Source organism: Grammomys surdaster, unplaced genomic scaffold, assembly GCF_004785775.1.
Source record: "Grammomys surdaster isolate TR1022 unplaced genomic scaffold, NIH_TR_1.0 191, whole genome shotgun sequence".
Taxonomy (NCBI): domain Eukaryota; kingdom Metazoa; phylum Chordata; class Mammalia; order Rodentia; family Muridae; genus Grammomys; species Grammomys surdaster.
The window spans coordinates 16577940-16603236 of NW_021604636.1; the positions used below are offsets into that span (position 1 = coordinate 16577940).

At 36.0% G+C, this 25297-nt stretch overlaps 1 protein-coding gene across 2 annotated transcripts in view; it reads right to left on the bottom strand.

Moving 5' to 3' along the window:
• Window positions 1–25297, bottom strand: part of Epc2 (enhancer of polycomb homolog 2) — a 93013-nt gene that overhangs the window by 38345 nt on the left and 29371 nt on the right. For both annotated transcript variants that reach the window (XM_028769286.1, XM_028769287.1), the window contains exon 3: window positions 766–911. In XM_028769286.1, coding sequence (XP_028625119.1) covers window positions 766–911 — 146 coding nt within the window. The remainder of the gene's footprint in view (window positions 1–765; window positions 912–25297) is intronic.

The window sequence follows — 25297 nt, forward strand, 5'->3', positions numbered from 1 at the left end:
TCCCTCTCCCTCTCCCTCTCCCTCTCCCTCTCCCTCTCCCCTCCCCTGCCCTCTCCCTCTTTCTCTGTTTCTGTGGTACAGAGAGAGGCTACCAGGTCTTACACATGGTCAGTAGAAGCTTCACCATGGAGCTCCATTCCCAGCCACCTATTAACTTTTCTGCAGAATAATTCTAGACATGAGGTCATTAAGTCAAAAGGATAAATACTTAAAACCCCCTAATATGTAATGTCTAATTTTTTTCTAGAAAGATAGTTATTATTTTAAATTCCTTGTGAAATTAAAAGAAAATTCTCAATTACTTCGTGAAAAAGTTTGTATAACAACACTGTAATGTGTATGGTATTAAAGGTAAAATTCATTAAAAAATAATAGAAACTTGTATAAATTTAGGCAACTGAAAACAAGATTTAAGATAATTACTTCAGATACCCAATTAATTAAAATTAGTGAAATATTAAAAATATAGTAACTATGCAAAGATCAGGCTTTATGACATTATGTTTTTACCCATGTGGGAAGACGTCACAACAGTATTCTCTAAGCTCCTATTCAAAAAAGTTATGAAGTATTTTGTTCAGATAGAAATTCTAGGATGCCAAGAGAGAGGCAGAGGAAAAGGGGGAAGGGGAGGGGGAAGGAAAGGGAAAGAAAGAAAAGAAAAAGAAATTCAATGCAGCACTTTCAGATAATGCATTTGGAAAAGCAGATGCAAAGGTGTTAATTGGTTTAATTATAAAGAGACACTTCTATATGGTACAGTACCTGGTTAGAACTGGCTTTTTCAAGTCTGTCAATCATAATTTCAAATTGCAAAGGTTTAATTTCCATTTTTCTGTTAAGTCTATTTAATAATGTCTCATCTTCTGAGTCCATATCATAATCTGGTTGCTCGTTGTCTAGGTTAAAAGCTAGAAGAGAAAAAGAGAAATTCTTCAAACTGAGCTGAAATTATGAAGTTACACACATAGTTTGAGAGACTGTACAGTGACAGGCATATTGCTTTACATATGGAATAAGAGTATCAACTGAGGAACTACTTTTTAAAGTATCTCAAATATATGACAAAATATAAAACAAATTATAACAGAGATGAACATGCCAATGTGATGACTATGGAAGAACATTAAAAAAATCCAGAATTAAGCTTAGCATACAGCACAAAGTATAAATCATTGAAAATAAAATGTAAAATAAAAATCATTTTTAAAGGTGTCAGAATAGTTGGCTAGTTACAAAACAAATTAATTTAAAATAATTGTCTATATAAATTTTAAATTTTTAAATATAAAATTTTATAAATCAGTAGAAAAAAACCAAGGGAAAACTAACATATAAAGGGCCACTTTTCTTACAATTTCTCAGAACTATAAGAAAAACCCTAATACCTTTAAAAAACTGGCAAAGAATTTTAAGTGGACAATAAATACCAATGTACTTTTAGACATGCAAATTAGACACAAACACAGTATTTTTCTGTCATCAACTACACTAAGATTTAAAAGTTGATATTAAGGTCTTTGGGGGCTATGAGGAGAAAATTATAAATTTAAAATACACTCTCAAACTTGGTAATTCTAATAACATAAATTTACATAGAAAAAGTATTAAAGTATTAATTATGCACCTTGAGAAGTAAAAAAAAAAAAAGCAGAATGAACAGTCTACAGAGAAAAAGAAATGGAAGTGTGCACATACTCATGATGCTAACCAAAGCCCAGGGATGATCACGTGATGGGAGCAAAAGTGAAAGAATCGGAGCCAGAAGGCCAAGGTATAGAAAGGACCTGGGTGCATATACATATATAAGCGCAGAACACCTTTGAAGGAAAAAATAAATTGCTGATAATTATCTACTTCTGGTCAAGAGAGGTTATCAGGACAGGAGTTCAAGAATGGAAAAGAGAATTATAATTTTCCCTCTGCTATGTATCCGTGTCTTTACTGAAAAAGCTAACATATACAAATATGTACTGAAAATAATTGGTGAGATTTTAGAACAAAGCATTAAGAAAGACCAATCACCAGCATGCTGGTTATTTAATGCTGCCTGCCTGCATATGAAGGTGAACCCAAATATATCTATCCTCCACATCTGTACCATTCACAGATTTAGCACATCATTTTTAAGGGTAATTCCTAATAGTGACAGTAGAAACAAAGGTGTGTGCTCAGACTTTAATAAAACCAAGTCACTACAGATAAGATTGGAACTCTAATTCTTTAAACTATTTTACCACCAATAACAAAAAGGATAAAAATAAATGTTAGTCAAGACTTATAAACTTTTATAACACTTACTATGAAACAGGCAATGGCCAATGTGCTATATACCTACTAAAATGATTGTCTCAGCCTTTCTGTGTAGTAATTTATGTCCCAATGAGTTTCACATTCTGAAATTTACAATGTTGATGTATTTAACTTGTATTACAACCTACATAATAAGTCAGGAGGTTCTAGTTATTGGTGAACTTATGACACACTATTCTGTACTTATGATTAATTCTTATCTTTTTATATTGTTTAATTACATGATTATCATTTATTTACAAGTAAGCTTTCAAAAAGTCAACCTACTTCAGATCAAACTCAATGAGAGATGTTACAGATCCTATAAACTATACAGATTATTAAACACTACTCTTTCTTCCACAAAGAAAACGCTATTTGCAGCTGCACACAATGAAACACCTTTGGTATGCAGACTAACGACAGTTACCCAGGTAGCTGATACAAGTCAAATCTATTTTAAAGAATGACTTGCTTGAATGCTAAGTAGCAGTAACTCAGTATGTTACTTTGCACAGTAAACAGACATTCCCACAGGTTCAGGGGCATAGCTACATATAAAATGTGTGTGACCATCTGTGAGCACCTACTTACTCACCTGTCGCTCTTCCACCTCCTATCTGCTCTATCTCGACTCTATTCTGCAAAAGCCAGCACTCCTGCTTATGAAGCAGGGGAAAGGACAAGAAAAGCTGGGAAATCGTTTGGAAAGATGAATAGTGAGAAGGGGCAGGAGATCTGACTTACACCAGCACTCCTTTACTCTAGCATTACCACTCTTCTTCTTATCTGAAAACTGTACAAGAATCCTTAGAGATTTAGACGTCCTACTGTTTGCAAACCAGGTACAGGGGTTTCAGCATTCTGTTTACTGTATACTTGGGTTCTTTATTTTATCAGACAAAAAGGAGGATTCTCTTGTAAAAGCTGTCACTGCTTTCATCACACTTACAAACCTCTTCATAGTACTTGGGAGTAAAATGAGTACTAAATGCTGTTGACTAAACCAGCATTTGTTAAATACAGCATAAAAAGATTCTTTTAAACTATAAGAATATTTTTTAGTTTATTGATACCTCAGCTTATGAAGCCCAGATAACATTTTTTTTCTTGCTACATAACAAATGATAAAAATAACTGCTTAGTGCTATAGGACAGTCAGCCAATATAAAAAAAAAAAGGAAAACACCCCCTATACATAAGAAAAGGAGGTGGAGACAAAAAGGCTGGAAATGTCTTGACGTAACAGATTGACACAAAGTAAGGCATCATTCACAAAATATTCCTGTACCTAAGGTTCGGAGAACATTAGAGGAGAGGGGGCAGAAATACTGTAAGAGCCAGAGGATCAGAGAGTTTGCTGTGAGATTGTGTCTCTTAGGAATGTCAGAAAATACACCCATAAAGTCACATCAACATGACTGCCCAGACATGAGCTGAACAAGCACAACAACAGACTGCCAAAGTACATGGAAGAAAGACCAGGAGGTCTTAACCATACAGGCAACTAAGGAATGCTAGGAGCAGGAGAAATAGTCATCCCCAGGAAAGAACACACCAATTAGTTGCCCAGTGCCAGGCAATGAACAAAAGAGAAACACAGAGGATTTAAAGGTGTGAATAACCACACTGAGAAGAAAAACCAAAGTGGGAAAGAAAGCAGAAAATTCCCTGCAGTGTCCACCAAGAAAGTGTGGTTACTTTCTGTAAGAAAAGCAACAGCTACTATATGGGAAAGAAATCAGGATAGTCTCTTGACAGAATATATGACATATTTACACATTGAATGGTGTTAGCATTGGGAGTATATGCATAGTTTTGCCAGAAATGTCTTTCAAAGTTATTTAGCATTATACTGTATTCATACCCAAGTCTCTAATAATGGAATGAAAACCAGGAAGACCAGATTTCCGACAGCTGAAATATGGTGATATGGTTTCAGATCAAAACAGCTAACTAAGCATGATATAAAATGAGTAGAATCCAACTCAGTAGAGCACATAGCAAGGACAGGCAGTTGCTGTCATCACTTTAAAGTATCATTATCAATATGACTGTTAACTACTACATAATATCATGCTCGTTATGTATTGTAGGATACAGAGAAACATTTATTCTCTTCCTTTCTTTCCTCTCCAGGAATGGTAATACTAGCTTGGTTTCTAACCCCGTCATAGTTTCCTCCTGACATGTGGATTTGGAAGAACTTAAATGGGTGTAAATTTATTCTCTTATGTCCTCTGTGGTAGTATGAATATACTTGGCCCATGGAAATTGACACTATTAGGATGTGTGGCCTTGTTAAGAGGAAGTGTGTCACTGTGGAACTGGAGCTTTGAGGCCTCATGTATATATGTTCAAGTCTGGCTAGGGTGGAATCTAATCTCCTTCTAGCTGCCTTTGGATCAAGATACAAAACTCTTGGCTCCTTTAGCACCATTTCTACCTGCAAGCTGCCATGTTTCCCACCAAGATGATAATGGACTAAACCTTTGAAACTGTAAGCCTGCCCAATTAAATAGTTGCCTTTATAAGTCGGTCATGGTATCTCTTCACAGCAATAAAACCAAACTAAGACATCCTCCCTTCCTCCCTTTCTCACTTCCTCCCTCTCTCCCTGGCCTCCACTGAATGGTAAGCACTTGTGGAGCAGGGAAAACTTAACTGGTTTGTACTGCCTTTTCCCCTGTTTTCTCCTTTCCTTCCTTCCTGCCCTCTTCTCTCCCAAGGTAACTCTTCTAAGACCTGATCCCACTGACCCAGTAACAAGTAGTGTGATAAGGGAGTCTAAGGCAGGTCTCAGTTATAAAATCCTTTAAGACACACACTTTTTTCTTACCTAATAGTACTAATTAAAGCTATGTCTGCTTATCAGTTTTTTAAGTAGAAAAGGGAAAGAAATGGTACTTTGTTCAATATAGTATTTGCTGCTCCTCCTTTTTGTTTGACACCAAAACATTCTATTTCTATAGTTTAGTTTCCATCTCATGGCTTTTGATCTATAACACAACCCTCACCTATTTACAGTCTTCTTTATACTTACACAAGAGTGCATCAGTGTGTGTGCAGCATAAGTATTCTATGACATACTGAACATGCTTATCAGAGTGCTTAAAAAAAAGCAAGGCTTTCCAAAGAACAAATCCCATACTGATCAGGTCTCTACTCGTTTGTGAATTCCTTATATCCTTATACAGATGTCTACCTTGCCCTGGACCCTTCTGCTGTATCTGACACACTTCCATAGGGAACTGTACCATAGACGTGCTACTCACTCAAACATCTGGAATCTAAAGTACATACAGTAGATTTCCTCCAACAAAAACATGAACATACATTAAATAAGGCAGGTGATCATGAGGCTTGTCTTAAAATTCCATTCTTACAAAAACAAATGGCAAGCCATCAGAGCTGATGAGAATGAAGTGAAAATAATGTTTCAAAATTATAGGTCCTGGCAGGTAAGAGAACACTGAAATTCACAGTACAAATCAGGAAGTCCCCTTCCTCCTTTGTATCTAGGAGGTAAAATCACATTTCCTTCAAAGGAGGTGAGTGTGAGTTTGAACACAAGACTGACTGAAAAATCTTTATAGAGATAGACTTTTCTTCTTTCAGGGGTAGCTAAAGAATCACTTTCTGCTCAAATATCAGCCTGAAAGTTAATCTATAAAGGCTTCTTCAGAAAACTGTGGACTCAAACACTAGCTGCATCAAAGACAAGCTGAGGTGTCATCAGTAAAGGTGATACACCTTCATGTAAAAGCACTGGCACACCAGCAGAATGACTCATTTGGCCAAAGTGTCTGCTGCACAAGCTTGACAATCTGAGATGAACTCTTAGAGCCCATGTAGAAGAAAACTGACCCAAAAAGTTGTCCTCTGACCTCCATATTTGGGTTCTGACAGTTATTCCCTCTGAATGATAAGTTTTAAAATAGTAATAATTAAATGTTCACAATGTTCACAGCAAATTTATTCACAATGGCCACAAATGTCTCCCAGTGGTGAAGCAGTAAGTACCGAGTACAGCAATGGGCTTACAGTCAACAATGTATAAGACCAGATTACTGAAACATACAACAATTTGAAAAATTCTAACGGAATTATGCTGAGTTTGAAAAATGTCAATTGCTATTTGCATCTATTGTATTTCTAGTCCCTCAACCTAGAACTGACCTTAATACTTGCATGTAATTTAAATGATATAAAAGCAAAAGAGGAGGGGGGATGGGATGAGGGGGTTCTAGGGAGGGGAAATGGGGAAAGGGGATTCAGATTTACATCTGAAATGTAAATAAGTAAAATATCCAATAGAAAAGGAAAAATGTTAATTATACAAGTTACACAGTGTACATTCCATTTATATAACATTCTTGAAATGACAAAATTATAAAGCTAGACAAAAGATTAATAGCTACAAAACAATAACAATAAACTTACATATTTCATTAAATTTTCATAAGAATAAAATAATTTGCACCTATCATAATGCCAACAACTGAGCAAGAAATCAAGCAATATAGACAGCTCCTATGATTCAATTCTTTGTCATTAGTTGATCAAGACTGTTGTCTAATTTAGCAGAAGTGAGGTAATTAAAGTACAATACAATGTTACAGCTCATTTTAGTATTGATGCCCATTATAATAAATATATAAAAATCATGGTTTTTAATTAAATATGGTAAGTCTCAACTATAGCAGGAAATAATATTCTATTGCAAAAATATTGACTCTTTCTGCCTCTTTGTTGGCAAAGACAAATCCCAACTCTAATTTTAGGGTATCCAAAAGGCATGTACATGGTATACAGACACACAGGCAACATATTCCTACACATAAAGTAAAATAAATGAATCTAAAATAAATTTTAAAAGATTTTAAATGATACACCCCTAAGTAGTACCCTTTGTAAATGAGATATCATTTATTAACCTCACAAACAATAAGTAATAAAATGAGAAAACTGTATCTAATCAGAGGCAAAAATTTACATTTATATGTGCATATACATATACAATTGGCTGTCCAATTTGGCCATAATGATGCGTGGTTTACTACTGTAATAAAAGCATATTAAACAATAAAACATATAGATATATTGGCCACCATGAATCCTCACTCATTACCACCATGGTCACTCATACGGGAGCAAGCACATTCACATTGCTGTTCCTCCACCTTCAGAAGGACCCAACATGTTCTAGCCCATCATCATCTCCCTCTGCCTGTTCTTATAATGTTGCAAAAACTGCAGTGAAAATATGACTGTTGCAGAGAGATGATGAAACAGGCAAAGGGCTTCCAGGCTTTTGAGGATGACTGATTTCTATGTAACAACATACCTGAATAGGAAACCTAGTGATTACCAGGGTTTTCTTCACAAATACACCTTGCAGTTACCCAGCTTAGGGGAAAAAATGTTGTATGGAAATACTAGAAAAAAAAATGTATCCTTTGAATTACTTTGACCATATCTATTTTAGGTTTCTCTGTAAGTTACTTTTTACTTGGATTACTCACAGTAAATAAGTTACCTAGAGGAACTTCTGAGTTTGATTTCTCTGTGATGAAAGTAAACCACTACTGGGTACTGAATACTACTGAGTAGCTTCCCTTCCAGGAGTTTGGGTTAGGGATGGGGGAACAATCCCTCCTGTTTTCCTTTCCTAAGAAGTATCAGGCAGGACAATTATAACAAAGAAAGAAGGCAGGTAGCAGTGTTCAGAAAACACACTGCCAATACAGAGGGGAAAAGACCCATCACATTACAACAAAGCAAGCATATTGTCAAAACTTAGAAATACATTTGTAGAACATATACCTCCTACAGTAAGAGAGCTAGAAGACACACCAAAAGAGAGCAAGGAACATCATGTTTGCTAGCAGCCTCAACAAAGTTGTTAGTAGGAATACACAAAACCATCTCTGTGCGTTTACTCAGAAAAACATAACTATGTATTTGTCAATGTACTAGTTATCTATACAAACCCTCCTTTTTTCAAATCCAAAGAGCAAGAATAGGTTTTGTGTTTTGTATTCCATCTCACCACCCAACAGAGAGAATAGCTACCATGAAAATTGGGTAGGATGATTTACAGTTCTTCTTTAGAAATGGAAGAGTGTGGTGGAAAGAGGTTAAAAAAAGTCTTAAAAACAAACAGCCCCTAGAGCTCAAAGCCAAGATGTTCAAACAGTGACGTAAGTCCTTCTTTTCATGTTTAGTATAAAAACACTAGGTATGTAGAAAAACTATGCAGTTAACTATGGTTGCTCACGTAATAGGTAATAAAGAAAAAAAATCAAGTCTTAAAATTTGTATTGCTGTGCTCACTCATTCTTGGAATCCAGTTTAAACTTTTCAAAATTCTCTTTTTACTAGCACCATTTTCTCTGTATGAAATACAGAGAAATATATGGGATATTCAGAGTATGCCACCCCCAAAATATGCCACACTGACCCAAAAACTACTCCCGGATAAAGGTAATTGGAAGGCAGCAGATCCAAGAAGAACATGACCATCTTCCCCTTTTCTTCCTCAAAGCAAACAAAGCTCTTATGTGAAGACACCTCACCAAACAGGAGACGGAGAGCAAGACGGCCAAGAGTCAGGCTACAAACAGACCTGTTCTCTGCCTTTCATTTTCCCATTACTTTTTCAGAACTGCTATTGTTTGTTCAACACAGTACATCAGTACCTAGAGCCACCTACTTTTTCTGACCTTCATTTACCTATGAGGTTCCCCCATGCAGCTGTAATAATCTGTATGCTTCTTTTTTAATAGTGTCTTTTATGTGGGTTTAATCCCCCAGAATACTCCTGCTGAGGCCTTATTTTCAAAAAAGCACGGAAGTTAAATAAAGACAGACGTATGAGTTTATTTATGTGTTGACATAATAAAGTTATATAATTGTGAGTTGAAAGACCACATCTTACAGCTCAGAAAATGGTTAAGAACCCTGGTGAGCTGAGCACAGGCCTCAGGGTCATATAATGACTGGCATTTTAATTACACACAGAGGTTAAATCACATTCTCTAGTCTTAACTGCAGCAATGAAAGTCCTTGGAACATCAAAATGGAATAAAGACATCAATATGTCAAAAGATAGTTTTTATTTTGAATAATCTTTAAGTTGACAAATTGTATTTCTTAACCAAAGACAATTTAAGAAGATTATCATGGACTGGTAAGATGGCTCTGCAGATCATGGTCCTTGGCTTATAAGCCTGGTAACTGAGTTAGAGCCGTGTACCGTTACAGAGTGAGAACTAACTCTATGAAGCTTTCCTCTGACCTCCATACATGAGCTATATTTTCAACATTTACCTATGAATTATAGTAGTTTAAAAAATCATATAGTCAGGTTAGAGAGATAGCTCAGTGGTTAATAGCACTGACTGCTCTTCCAGAGGGCCCAAGTTCAATTCCCAGCACCCACATGGCAACTCACAACTGTCTGTAACTCAAGTTCTAGCAGATCCAATTTCTTCACACAGACAGGCCAAACACCAACACATGCATTAATTAATTAATTAATTAATTTATCAGATATATTAAAATGTATTAATCACATCCATCTAGTTCCTAAATGTTTACCCATGGAAACCACTTTAAAAATCCCTCTGATTGTAGGCAACAAAGTAAGACAGAAACACAAGTATATCTTGTCCCTAAAGGCTTGTCTTTGAGTACTTATAGCAGTACTTTAAGAGAAGCATATATTTAAAGACTAAACAGGCTATATCTTCTATCCAACTCTCCAGTTCTTTCTTATGACTTTTCAAAGCCATATTTACCTAAAAGTAGCTAACACTTGACTCCTCAAGTACAATACATATAGCAAGCGCCCCTTGGAAGCAAGCAACATATCAATACTATAAAATACAGAGAAAGTGAATACAAAGGCATTCTAGAAAGAGCAAAAGAAATAAGGAGAAAGGTGTATTTAACCACAAAATATAAATTGCCAAACATGATACTGAGCAAGAGGCTATGTCACCCAAATCTACCTTCAAAGTAATACAAGTATTCAGGACTACATAGCCGAAGAAGTTGTATGAACATTCTGTATACTCTTAGTATCAATAAATGTTATATACCCAAATCTCACATTAAGTAGAACAAAACAGTATCTGCCTAAGGTCTCACACACACCCCTCCCATTTACATGGTTATCAACACAGTCTTGAAGCCAGTGTTTCTCAAACTCCATCATTCACTAGAAACCACATAGAGGACTTGTTAATACTAGGATCAATCACTTCTTTGCAATCTAGTAGTAGGTCCAGAGTGGGGTTTATAAGTCTGTATTTCTAACTCCCAAGTGACCCTACAGGACTCTATTCTGAGAACCACAACTCTAGTGCACTAAAATATCACAAATATTGTGTCTAATGTAAAATACATTGAACTTCAAGAATTTGTAAAATTTTCAGGTCCTCGGGGGTAAAACAGCTTTTAAAGGTAGCTACTGAAAGCTAATAGAGAAGTAAAGCGGCTCTGTAGGGAGCTCTCCAAGGTTCTGAAACAACACCAGAGCCTGCCTGAGAACCATCAATCAAATCACTCTGAATATGAGTAACCAGGACTTTAAAGTGACTCTCTCAGATTTCTTAGAGTTTTAAGACTTAGCCAGAGGTAGTGTTCATACCTCTCATCTCTAGAGAAAATGAACTGCATCCAAGTTCAAAGCTAGTTCTACAATGTTGTGCAGTGAAATCCAACCAACCACTGATTAATTTATTAATTTGATTCTTCAAACGCTCTACAATCAGGATTATTCTTGCTTGGTTGTCTTTTCAGTCAACCAACTACCCACTTCCAAAAACTCATTATATATAAATAAATAAAAAATGTGATTGACCAAGAGTAATAGCAATTACCAGAACTATAAGCAATGATAATGAGCAAGTTGGTAACATTAATTCTTTAACATTGGAACTTGCAGCCTGGTAACATGGCAAAACAAGGAACGCCCACCCCTTTCCTTTTCAGAAAGGTGCTGGGGCTGCTTGGGCCCAGTAGTAGAGCACTTGCCTCGCATACACAGACCCCCTAGGGAATACTAAGAACAGAAGAAACTGTCTGCTCCATGGATGTGAACATCAACTGGTTATCTAGCATCAAAGGGTTAACTCTGAAAACATACAGAATTGGAAGTGTCAAGATAATTTTATTTCCCCTGTATTATTTTCTCAGTCTTCATTTTCTTCTTTCAGATTCTCATTTTTTTGTTGCTTTGTTACTCAAGAGAAAATTCTGTGAAGGATAGTAATAATTCTGAAAGTAAAAATGCTAATATTTGAAGACTCTCATTTTCATAAGAAATATACGTTATAATGCTACCAGGAGAAACAGAAGACACAGGTTCCAAAGTAAGACAAAGGATATCATTATAGGAATCTAAAACTGGCTGGTAGTATACAGGAACTATTTGTACCACTTTTCTCTAAATAAAAAATTCTATTTCCAGAATAAAGGATTTAATAATTTAATTTTTAAAATATTGTGGTAGTTTAGCCATGACATACACTGTTCAAAACTAGGGAATGCTGAGAGCAGGAGAAACTGTCTTCTCCCTGGACGAGAACATCAACCGGTTATCCAGTATCAAATGGTCAGTCTGAAAACATGTATATAAGTAATAGTATATAATAATACAGTATATGTTAAATATATACTTATAGGATATATAAGTATATAAGACGAGATGGTTGCATTTATAACTATATATGCACATGCATATACATTTATGCATGTAACAACAATTAATGGAAAAAGAGGTCATGAATTTAAAAGAGCAGGAAGAGATATATGAGAAGGTTTGGAGAGAGGATAGCAAGGGATAAATGATGTAACTATATTATAACTTTAAAAATAAAAGAAAAAAATATACTATATCAAGGTATTTTGTTTCTTCAATAATTAGACCAAACATTAAGAATTCCAAACACTAAAAGTAGCATTTTAATTACATCCCCCCCAAATCAGCATTTTCAAGTTAATTTAAAATGGTAAAATCTCCAAAAAAATTATATTTGAACTTTTATGATGAATAGAATCACGCTTCTATGAAGTTCATTATAATCAAGATTATTCACTAAAGCACTATACTTAATTATATGTAACAGAAGGCTGGAAACAGTCAAGTCTGCTTTAACAAGAAACTGGATGGGAGGGGCACGTGTGTACCACACACACACACACACACACACAGGCTTATAAAAAAAGAGAATAAGAACATCCTATACATGCCAATATAAGATTAATTTCCATACTATAGTCTTTTTAAAAACTACTCTTAAACATAAAAAAGCAAGGCGTAGAAAAATCATACAGGGGACCAGAGAGATAGCTTAGTGGTTAAGAGCACAGGCTGAACACACAGGAGGTTTGTTTCAGGATGTTTTTGTTGTTGTTTTGTTTTTTAGAATCGAAATGACCTGGTTTTAAAGTCATCTTATATTTGTGAATAAAATCTTCCTTTGTGTTTAGCAGTCCTCGGACAGTGGTTCCTGTGTACTCTCTGACACTCTCAGACTTTCCCTCTAACCTACTATTACGCTCGCTCGCTCGCTCGCTCTCAAGTCTGACAGGTAGACTTTCCCTCTAGACTACCATCACGCTTGCTCGCTCTCAAGTCTGACAGGTAATGAGAGCTGAACCTCTCATCGAGACCGAGGTCAGGCACCAAGCTGATGATAACCAGCATCAACTAAACCCAAAACCAACACATACATAACAATAGAAATATATTTGTTTCTTATAGAGTATAAATTTCAAAACTCAAAACGTATCTCTAGAATCTTAATGGGGTGGGGGGAGCAGGAACACCAGCAGTGTTTTCCAACAGACTGGCTGTTTCAACATTTACAAGATAGTAAACTCAGGTCTGAACTCAGTACATAGCTAAAATCAGAAAGATCCGAAATAGTCTTAATAGGTCTGAAAATAAAAGCTTAAAAAGCAAAATTTCGTGGGCAATTAATGTTTTCTTTACTAATGGCATTCTTTGCTAAGGATTTTACCAGTTCTAAAATAAATAGCTGTGCCGAGGATATGAAAGTCCTTAATTGCAAACTATAAATTACAAAGCTACAGTGATTCAAATAGTAAAATATGAGCATGAGGTTTGCAAAATAGAAAGCTCAGAAATGAACCCTCAGGTGTGTATTAAAATGACAGACAAGGGTCCCCAAACTGTACGAATCAGAAGAAACAGATGATGAGAACTGAATATTTACATGGGAAAATTAATTCTCATATTATAAAAAACAACTATAAATGGGCTTAAGACCAGAAACTATAATACTAGGAGAAAACACAGGAAGTAAGTTGTGACAAGATTTCACATTAATTTTCCTTCCTGTACTTCCACCTCACCTCTAACAGAGCCTTACAGTATAAGCCAGGCAGATCTGGAACTTGTTAACTCATAGTATTCCCGCAAACTAAGCCTCCCCATAACCCCCTCTGGCTTGTTTGCTATGATCAAAAGCACCAAAACAAACGTAGCTTCTGCACAGCAAAGGAAATGATGACCATTACAAAAGAAAAATGAGGGTAATGCAAGACATATATGTAATAAGAGGATACCATCCACAATACACGCACTACAGGTCAAGAATAACCCATGCTAAGAAATCCAGCTCACAAATGTGCAGAGATCTTGAAGAAGTATTTCTCTACAGAAATAGAAACAACCAATAAGCATATGAAAAGATGCGCAAAATCAATAATCAGAGACTACAAATCAAACTGCAATCAGATCTAACTTTCCTCCTGTTAAGATGGGCACTAGCACCAAAAGAAAGCATAAGAAAAAATGGACTGCTAAGCACCAATTAGTATGGCAGTTCCTCAAAGCACTACAAATTCTTCTACTACTAGTAGTAATGATGATTGTAATAATAATTCAGTAATCCAATCTGGATTAATGCCCATAAGAAACTGAAAACAGGATCCTGAATAGCTGTGTGGATACCACACTTAGTGCAAGATTATTTAGAATAAATAATAGAAGCAACCCAAATGTTCATATACTGATGAATGATTTTTTAAAAATAATGGTAGACACAGTGGCATATTATAGAATATTATATTAAAGCACTATAAAAACAAAATCCTGTTATAAGCTAATGAAGCTTATGGATGGATCTCGAGGACATTATGTCAAATGAAGTAAGCAAGTCACAAAGGATACTGTGGAGTCAATTCAAGAGGTACCTAGAATACTCAAGCTCGTGGAAGAGAAAGTAGACGTAAATAGTTGTTGTCAGGGGCTGGCACTGGGGAGGAAATGAGCAATTGTTATTCAGATGATATAGAATTTTAGTTTTGCCAAATGAAACAGAAGTTCCAGAGATCTTTTGTACAAAAATGTGAATATAGCAAATAATATGTAACTGAAAGTTATTAAGGTACATTTATGGTCTGCCATTTCTTTACTATAATAAAAAGGTAAGCAAAAGACTAACATTAAGCTGGAACCATGTCACAACTGGTAAACCTACATTAAGGTGATTTCTACAAAGTAATTAGGCTGTCCCCTAAATATATCACTGGCATGAAGCAAAAGAAAACTTAGGAGTAATCTGAGTAGATACGATAGATAACAAAAAACATTCCTTGGGATCTTCCTTAACTATAAAGATTTTATATAAAGATTGCACAAGGGCAAAGAGATTAATTAATTATATTATACCAAAGACAATTTATTCATTTTGATAACCATGCTGTGGTTAAATGAGAAAATGCCATTGTTCCTAAGAAACATACACTGAGGTATCTGTAAGTAAATCTAAAATTTACTCGAAAAGGGTTCAGAAAGAAAACTACCTTGGGGAGGAAAGAGGATGACAGGGGAATAGGGAAAACTGGGGAAGCAGCAATGAGTACTGCTAATTTTACATTTACTGAAGCATGGAGAAGAGTCTACAGAATTCTTTATGCCATTCTGGCAACTTTCCCTTGAGTTGGAAGTTATGCAAAATTTTAAGAATTTAATTTAAATTACATCAAAATAAAAAGTTCTCAGAAAGTATGTTTAGGCACCATTTTCTCTCACTACCAATTTCATCTTCTAATATAAATGCAAGTCCATTTAAACATACAGATACTAAATATAACTAAAGGTTGTTTATAGCCTCTCAAATAGAAGATTCATAAATATATCAATCTGACTCTGAACTAAGTCTGAATTAAACACTACTAGTGATCAGTGATGTAAATTATTTTCTGCTCCCAGTGTGTAGTGAACACACAGTTCGGTACCTTGGAAGAGGAGGCTCATCTGCAGCTGTGGTCTCACACCCAGTGCCAGCCACATTCTTTTATAAAAACAAACACCACAACCAATCTGCCTAATTCTAGATCCTTCACAAATGGTTTCCATAGTCTGTTCCTTCATACCTAATATAACATTTTGGCCAAGAATTCCTGCTCCAGTATTATCAATGCCTAAAAATTCACTAAAAATGCTTCTAAAAAGAACAGCAAAGTCATTCCTAGTTGCTATAGGAAAATGAAATTCTTGGATAAATGTAAATGAAAGCTGTATTTTCTTTGTATGAACAAAACTGACCTAACAAATAGTAAGCAAACTTACAACTGAATAAACTGGACTAGTCTAGTGGACATTCTGAAATCCCAGTATTCAAGCAAGGGTCAGAGGCAGGTTACTATGTAATTGAGGCTACCATGGGTTATAGAGCTACATAGCAAGACCTTGTTCCAAAACAGACAAACAAACAAACCAAAACCTAAAGCAACTAAAATATCTATGCACATGCACACATACACATATAGAGTCAGATCACCTTAATTGAAGTAAAAAAGGAAAATGGTCCTATTTAAAATGAAAATTGATTTTAAAAGTAAATAAGTTGCACATATATTCTAAAGAAAATACTTGAGAAACCATTCTTTGCCACCACCTCTAGGATAGGATATAAATGATAAAAGATCCATGTATGTAATCCTAGCATGAGAAGACAGAGCAGGGATATCTAAGTTCAGTGTTATAGCAGACCCAAGAGGAAGATGACAAAGAAAGATGGCATGAAGGAAGAAGGAAGGAGGAAAAGAAAGGGGAGGGGAAGAACAAACAGCAAGGCTTTCTTTAAAATCAAACAATACCAGTTATTAACTAAAGTTGAATAAACTCCATTAAGCCAAGAGACAAATATTTATAATTACTGAAGGCATCTTAAACACAAACCATAAAAAATTTCACGTTTTTGACTTTTTTCTCTAAGTCTCTAGCCATCACAGAAGATAAAAGAACAAACACAAGCAGTGCTTGTCTTCACTACCATCACCTACAAACTACAACTATGTTTTAATTAGAAGAAAAAAGTATAAAGATTGTCAGAGAAAGCCAGAAACCAATTACATAGGTAACTTCAGGTTTCCTGGTAAGGAACTGAAAACTTGCCACTATATCTTAATAACTCATGAAAAGGTAAACAAAACTAACAAGGTCATAGTTTAAGTCATTGTCACCAAAACTGGAGAGACAGGTGAATTCAGAGACCAGGGAACCAATTTAGGAGGTAAGTGCCAAACTTAAAATGTGTTTAAGCCATGAATGACTAAAGGTGGCCAGGACAAGTGTAAGCACCTAGTCATGGGGGTGCTGCATACGTTTTTTCTTTCACTTTCAGGTATGTGAGTAGGTCTCCAGCAAATACAGGGTCCCTCAGTGCTTCTGGTGGGAGAGGAAAGTGAAGCATTTTGAAATATACCAGAATGTTTATTTCTTAGCAAATTCATGAGCATGAGTTATTTCACCAGAGCCTAATCTGCTGATGTTTTATCATAAAACTCCAATCTGATGAAAGAGAGGAAAAAAAGCATTTCTAGAGGCTTGGTGGGCACGGTCCTGTTACTTGCCACATCAAAAGGACAAAAATGGGGGCTAGGAGATGAAGAAAAAGAAAAACTTTGAGAAGCACTGAAGATCAGAATCCAGATACCCAAGATCACCAGATTATAAATCTGTCTGTCTGATTTTGTACTATTAACTAACTACTCCCCCATTTATATCATTCATGCTGCAGTTTTCTTTGTCCAATACATCACATCTACAAACAAAACATAAAGCACAGTAGAAAGTAAACAGAGACTTAATAGATCTAGGACCTGATGGGAATGTTCTACTTTTTTGACTAGGAATTAAGGAAACTCTAACATGCCTTAACAGCAGCAAATTGACAACATGCAAGGCACATGGATAGTGTAAGCTGAAAAACAGGAATCTTAGAGAAGAAAATCTAAACAAATGACAAGATCAAAATTACTAGCAACAAAACATGGTACTGGAGGTTTATTAGATTGGAGATGATTAAGGAGTCTCTTGGGTGGGCGCAGGGATTCACACTTGTAATTCCAGTTCTGAGGAAGCTAAGGGAAATTACTCTAAGTCTGAGGCCAGCTGGCCTTCAAAGCATGGCCCTGCCTCAAAAAATCCAAAATAAATACTAAAACTCACTACACATTAAAAAGGATAAAAGCCAAAGACTTAAAACTAGAGACAGCCTACAAGTTGTCCTTTAACCTTAACACAAACTGTGTGTGACTGTACACAAGAGTACACACAAGCATGCACAACACTGAAAAATATACAATAATAACAAAAAGATAAAAGAATTTTAAAATAAGCCAGAAGGAGAAAGTGGACCTACGGTGGACCAAAGGTAAAAATTACACTCAATAGTCTTTAAAATGCAGCAATGAGAACATATCCAAAATGTTGAAAACCAACATAAAACCTTCTACCCTAAGAGTACACACTCTATGAAATAATCCTCCCAAAATAAAGAAACAAAATGTTCTCAGACAAATAAAATTTGAGGTGTTTTGTTGCCACACACTGGACTTGCATGAAATTTCACAGTCCATCAGAGAAAAAAAAATGACATGGCTAAGAAAATCTAGTCTGCATAAAGGAAGACTAAAAATAAGTAAACAAGGGCAAAACAAAACTGTGATTTTTCTTATTCCTAATTACCTAACAGTAAAAAGATAATAATTTGTTCAAAACAGTAATGATGACAACATATTATGCACACACATGTGATCTTTCATGTGATAATTCAGTTAGCTGTGAACTACATACAACAGTGGTTCTACATGACTATGACACCTAAAAACAGATGTTAGTATAAATCATACTGTGTTGCTAGTCATATAAGAAACACAGCACATTCAATTATGTATGTCATGTAATATCTGACAATAAATGACTGTAACTGGTCTATGTATTCATATATTATACTTTGTCGTTATGTTGTCTATGTTTACGAAATAGGATCTGACTAGATTCCTTAGGATGGTCTAGAATGTCCAGGCTCAAGGGATCCTTATCTCAATCTCTTGCATAGTTGGGACATACCACTATGTTCAACACTATACTACAGCTTTTATCACTGAAGTACACTCTTCTAAAACATATATACACTAGTGTAAAACATTCACATATTCATGTATACAACACAATGCACATAAAACAAAGTCACTAATTGTCATATGTTGGTTATCTTTAAGAAATGCTCACTGATTTTCTTCTGCAATTAACACTATAAATTTTTCTATTTGTGTGTGTGTTTGTGTGTGTGCGTGTGCACACATACACATCACTAAATGCATGTGGAAGTTAGAGGCTAATTCTTAGGAGTTAGTTCTTTCCTTCCGCCATATAGAAGCCCAGAAACTGAACTCAGGTTAAGCTTGGTGGTCAAGTACTTTTATACCTACATACCTCTCATTCTGTCTATGGTCTTAATGTTTGAGTGTAACTATACATGTACACTGGAATGAGAGCAGTTTTCTTATTTGTTTCTCTTCCCTTTGAGGATACACTGAACAAACCTCTTCTCTATTTTTTCACACTATTACTTGTTTCTTTGACATACTGAGGATAGGCGACCAAACCTAGCTTGTTGGGGCCAAGAGTGTTCACGTTTATACCCTAAATCTCTGAGAACAGTATGAGAAATGGCCTAGTGTAACTAAAATTTATAATACTAAACAGAGCCTGGACATAGCTAAGTTAATATTACCTATTTCACTATATAAGAAGAAAAGTTTAATTTCCAATTAAAATTCTAAGAAATAAGCATTTTCAGAAAATTTTAAGGTAGAGAACTTTGGGGGAGGGGACGCGGGTTCGAGACAGGGTTTCTCTGTGCAGCTTGGTTATCCTGGAACTTGTTTTGTAGACCAGGCTGTCCTTGAACTCAGAGAGAGATCCACCTGCCAAGTCTGCCAAGTGCTGGGATTAAAAGCGTGTGACGCCACCACCACCCAATGGCAGAGAACATTATTTATAGTTAGCCCATAGAATTGTAAGGCAGGAAAGCAAACTTCCCTTAGAGTTTGTGCAAGATCTCTAAGATGCTAGATTGAGCCAACTCCTAAGGTAGTGTGGCATCACTCCAGCATCTTCAGGAAAGATGCTAGTTGCTAGGTGTATGTGCTAAAGGTCTGTTTCTGATAACTCCTACTAGCACAACCAAGTAGGCTCTATTTTTCTACAGTATATTCTGTAGGAAGACGCATGAGGAGGTTCTAAGTGTTTTTAAATCAGCAACAATACTGCCACCACCCATGTCTGGCACCCTGCCCCTTCTCATGAACAATGTTCTGCCATTCATTAGTTCTCTGCCCAGCCCAAAGAAAAGTATATCTCAGCAGCTGTGTTTCCATCCTTTTCTATCGATAGATAACGTGTTTTCTACAGCCAACCTCAATTTTTTTTATGTTTTATACATTTTAATAGCCATAAAACACATGCTACAATACATGCAATTTAACTATTAGAGTGGTTTTACTTACTCCCTGATTGCTTTACTCATGACAGTCTGTTATATTTGAATCTAGGTGATGATAAATCCATTCTCCTTCTTTTAAATACCAGACATATAAATTACTGAGGTCAAAGGAGTTCTTTTCATCTCGCTACCAAAATGCAAAGGGATTGATTACTTTGTTCTTCCGAAAATACCATCACTGAGTAGCATCTTCTAGGTCAGGAACATCCCTCCTTACTGAACTAGCACCCATCCAGATACTGCTCTGCCACTTCTATCTACCTCATGTTAGATGCAGGAGGTAGTAGGAGTTACTGAATAACCTGGGGGGAAGAATTTTAGAATCAGCTGATCTGAACTGCAGTTGCTATCTGTCATTCTTCTAAACACCTGAACCAACTTAATCTGGAAAGTGCCACAAATCAGATACAATCTGCTTCTAACAGGTTGTACTGTTTTTCTAGTGCTTGCTTATTTTAATAGGGGATGTCATTTCATACAATCTATACTCAGTTTAATTTCTTGATTAAATACTCAGTGATGAGAGAGAGAGAGACAGAGGCAGAGAGGGGGGGAGGGGGGGAGGGAGGGAGGGAGAGAGAGAGGCAGAGAGAGAGAGAGAGAGAGAGCGAGAGAGAGAGAGAGAGAGAGAGAGAGAGAGAGAGAGAGAGATCTTCCAGAAATACATTCCTTCTGCCAAGTAATTCTAACGAAGTGTAGAATGCAACAAGGCTCAGCAACTGCCCTGGACTTTTCTCTTTCAGCCAAAGTATATTTAGATCTTCCTAACTCTTTTCAATAAAATTATGCTTGTTCCTGTCTCAAGGAAAAGGGTCTATGATCAGGTTTGTTCACTGGGGAAAACACTGAAGAGATATTGCATGAATAACAAAGTAAAATTAGATATTAGTCTGGCATGTATTTTACTTGTTGAAAATAAAAACAAAATGAAAGCTCACTGTATATCAAGTGTTACATTTCTTTTTTTTTCCACGCAGACTGAAAATGATCAGCTTACCAAAAAGCCTACACCAAGTACAATGAAGTCAAAGGACTGTCTACACATATACCTATCTTCTGTGGCTTCAGGATCTTAGAAACAGATTAGAACAGCTCAATCCTTCTTGAGTGTTTTCAACCTGATAGGTAACAAGAAGCTACTTCACCAATTTTTTATCCTGAACTCTTTCCAGGTTGAGCAGGTGAGGTAATCTACAGATACATATTTGTAGGTTGTGATGGTGTATATATGCTTGGCCAGAGGAGTAGCGCTATTAAGAGGTGTGGCCTTGTTGTAGTAGGTGTGTCACTGTGAACATGGGCTTTAAGACTCTCCTCAGCTAGGCTTTAAGACTCTCCTCCTAGCTGCCTGGAAGCCAATCTTCTAGTTGTCTTTGGAATAAGATGCAGAACTCTCAGCAATTCCAGCCACATGTCTGCCTACAGGCTGCCATGCTCCCTCCTTGCTGATAATGGACTGAACCTCTGAACCTGTAAGCCAGTCCCAATTAAATGTTGTCCTTTATAAGAACTGCCTTGGTCATGGTGTCTGTTCATAGTAGTAAAACCCTAACTATGACAGAAGTAACCCTAATTAAGACACAGGTGTAATACACCGAAAGAGGAGATGAACCTTCCTTTTAAATCAAGAAACAGAGCCTTGCTGCCAAGAACCATTCTACTGGCTGCAAAAGCAAATGTAAGTTAATATAATGCAACATTTCAAATTTATTCATGTTCTAAAACTCTGATGCTTGACAACAATTATAAAATATTTTCCCATTAAATAAAAGAGTAATGGGAAATTGAATAACTGACTGAAAGTAACCACCACTGTTCATAAGGAGATCTAAATTTAATTAACTTATTGAAGTCCAAGAGGAATACCCTCATGTGTTACTAGTAAATTCTCAGAATACCAGTTCAGTGACTATAGAAAAAAGACATTGAAAAAAGATAGGAATGAACAAAATATTTATCTCACATCCAGATTTATTCCACTTTCTGCATCTTGGAGGTAGGGGTGAGGGTGGGGAGTCTTTGCTAGTAGTCAAACCCAGGGCTTTGTATATGCTAGACAAATGTTCTACCACTAACCTTTATTTCTGGGTTTTGCTTTTATGAGACGAACTCTAACTATGTAGCTGACTGGCCTTGAACTCACAATCTTCCTGACTCTACTTGCCATATGGTGGTATAGGAATGTGGCATCAAACCTGATCGACACCCAATCCATCTAGTCTCAGCTAACACTGCTGACAATTAAGAACACTCACTTTCGAATGTGTAGCAGAGGACCTTATCTGACATCAATGAGAGGGGAGATCCTTGATCTCGTGAAGATGCAGGAATTCGGTTAAACTTAAAGCTTAACTGCTCCAGGACACACCCCAGGAGGGGCACATTCCTTAGTTAGAGGACACCTACAGGATTAACATTCAGAGGAAGAGGGGAAAATTAACACTCCTCAGACCACAGGGGAGAGAACCCACCTGTGAGAAAGGCCCAGAGCACGTAGACACATCCCACAGGACTGACCAATCCTTGCCACTTACAGACAAGGAAGGTCCTTGCCACCTCATTCCCCAAAGACCAATCAGTTCCACCAATCACATTGTGCCTAGTCACTGTTTCTCTAGTCCACCCCTTAAACTGTATAAAAACTGTTCTTAGCTCCAACTCTGGGTTCTCTTCTTGCTTGCGTGCGAGAGAACCCCAGTGCACTGGTTCATTAAACCTCACGTTATTGCAGCAAGTCCTGTCCTTGTGTGCTCCTATGGGAACACGTCCCTTGGTTTGGATCTTAAGAGTCCAACAAAGGCTTGATGCTCCACTGTAGGGGAATGCTAGGGTGGTGAGGTGGGAGTGAGTGGGTGGGGTAGCACTCTCATAGAAGCAAGGGGGCAGGAGGATGGGATAAGGGGTTTGCAGAGGGTAAACTGGGAAGGGGGATAACATTTGAAATGTAAGTAAATAAATAACCAATAAAAAAAGAACACCCAACTTTTTAATTTCTAACTTGGATACCATACAGTAAGTCTTCAGATTTCACTGTATGTGTTAATAACTTTAGTCATATATTTAACTTCAGTATATAATTTTTATGTCCTGTAAAATTACTGATTGAGAATGATCATGATTTGTACTTATCTTTAATTTTCAATTCATTTACTTACTTATTCAACAAACATTCAATTGTAATCATAATCATGTTACATAGTACACTAGGCAAGGAGATTCAATTTTTAAAATGTGAATCTTAGATCTCAATGTACTTTATGATTTACAGTGACATCAGAAGGGGGGCTTTAAAGCAAACAGTACTAAAAATTTTGCTGAATGGAGTCAGGAAACACCACAAAAAGCCATCCCAAGGACGAGACTCATTGTATGTAAAAATAAGTGTAGAAGGATTAAGAAAGTGCAAGCAAATAACGTATATATAAAGCAAGTTTTAGAGAGTTCACCACTCCTTATAGTTTAAAGCATGAAAGGCTAGAGAAATTAGAAAACCAAAATTTGCTGTGACTGCAATTTCAGACTGCACTGGGTAACGATATACTGTAGTGAATGTGATAGGCTTCTAATGAGCTTAGAATGCAGAGGAGGAAAAAGGGGAAAGACACCCAATTTTAATTCAGTTCAGTAAAGTTGGCATTATAGTGAAAAAATGCAGAGCCCAACATGGTTGGTGAGACACAAAGAAAGGCTTTACTTATACAAGAGGGTAAAACTTCTATCATATAAATAACAGACAAAGTGCTGAGATATTTTTAAAGTGGTAATGACAATTGTAGGAGCACATATGACTGACTCAAAAGTATAAACTCTAAGTAAGTTCTATCCCAAGCAGCCTTTACTCTTCCTCCAGCCAAAACAAACCCACAACCACAGGAGATTTTAGTCAATACCTAATAATGTAGTTTTGCCCCTAGCTAGGTAAATAATCGGATACTTAGAAATCTTCAGTTAGAAGGAAAGAAAAAAATTAGTGGCATTTTCTAAAATGCCTTGTATTTACACGGTTTAAAACTTTCTTTTAAAAATCTAATTTTAAGAAAATGAACCTGAGATCTAGTATACCTAACCTTAAGTGCAATTGGTCTATAAGGTTAGCAAACTGTGGAATAGCAATTTGACAGAAAATTACATATAAGCTTAAAATGACAGGTTATAGATACAAAATCTTAAAATTTGAAATATAAGTGGAAAAGGCAGAATATAAAACTACATGTACAATATGAAATATAATACAGTATATACTACATGTTAACATTAGAATAAAATAAAATAATGACAAACTTAGAATAAAATAAAGATCAACGTAAGAGTCATGCTTATTGAAAGGGGCTGATTCAAAGGTGATACACTTAGTTTTGGCATTTTATTTCCCAAGAAAAATTTATGATTAGGTTTGCTAAACACAAAACAACTATTTCTTTGGCTTGGAAAAATATTTAAGTGAGAATCTGTCTCCTTCCTCACTGATATTAAAATAAAGGTAAATTTTAAAAACTGAAAAGATTCAAAGTCAAAGAGAAAACAAATCACATAAGTAATGTTTGCAAATATATATATTCCCTGAATGCTTCAGAGAAAGGGCTGCAGTGTGGTTCAGTAGTACAGTACTTGCCTAGGTCTGTCCCATCCTGAGAACAGCAAGGATACAAAATAAAAGTAGGACTTAAGTTTTAGTATCATTTAAAAGCAACAAGTCAATATGCATATAAAAGAGTTAGTTGGGACCAACAGATATTGAAGACAAAAATTCAATTTAAAGATAAAAAACAAAGATGGACATCTTAGGAGCAATAAAAGATAATCAATCTTAGGCATGCTGGTGTTTCAGGATTACCCAGGGGGCTTTATTAAAATTTGTATCATTAAGAGGATGTAATCTAGGGGTAGAGTACCTGCCAAGCATTAACAAACCCCAGACCTAAATCCCTAGTGCTTTTAAACATACATTTCCATTCGGCATACCTGTAGACAGTCAGAGAGAGGGCTTCAGTAGGAATTCCCAAAGCCCTGAATCTCTCTCTATCTTAACATGTAACCCAACATGTAAAGTACATTGGTAATTCTGCCAAGGTATGAAAGACTGACACTTGTGTGTAAATATTAGCAATAATTATGATTAGAATTTTATAAAACATAAATGAAAGACGTTTTGAATTTTGCTAATGATA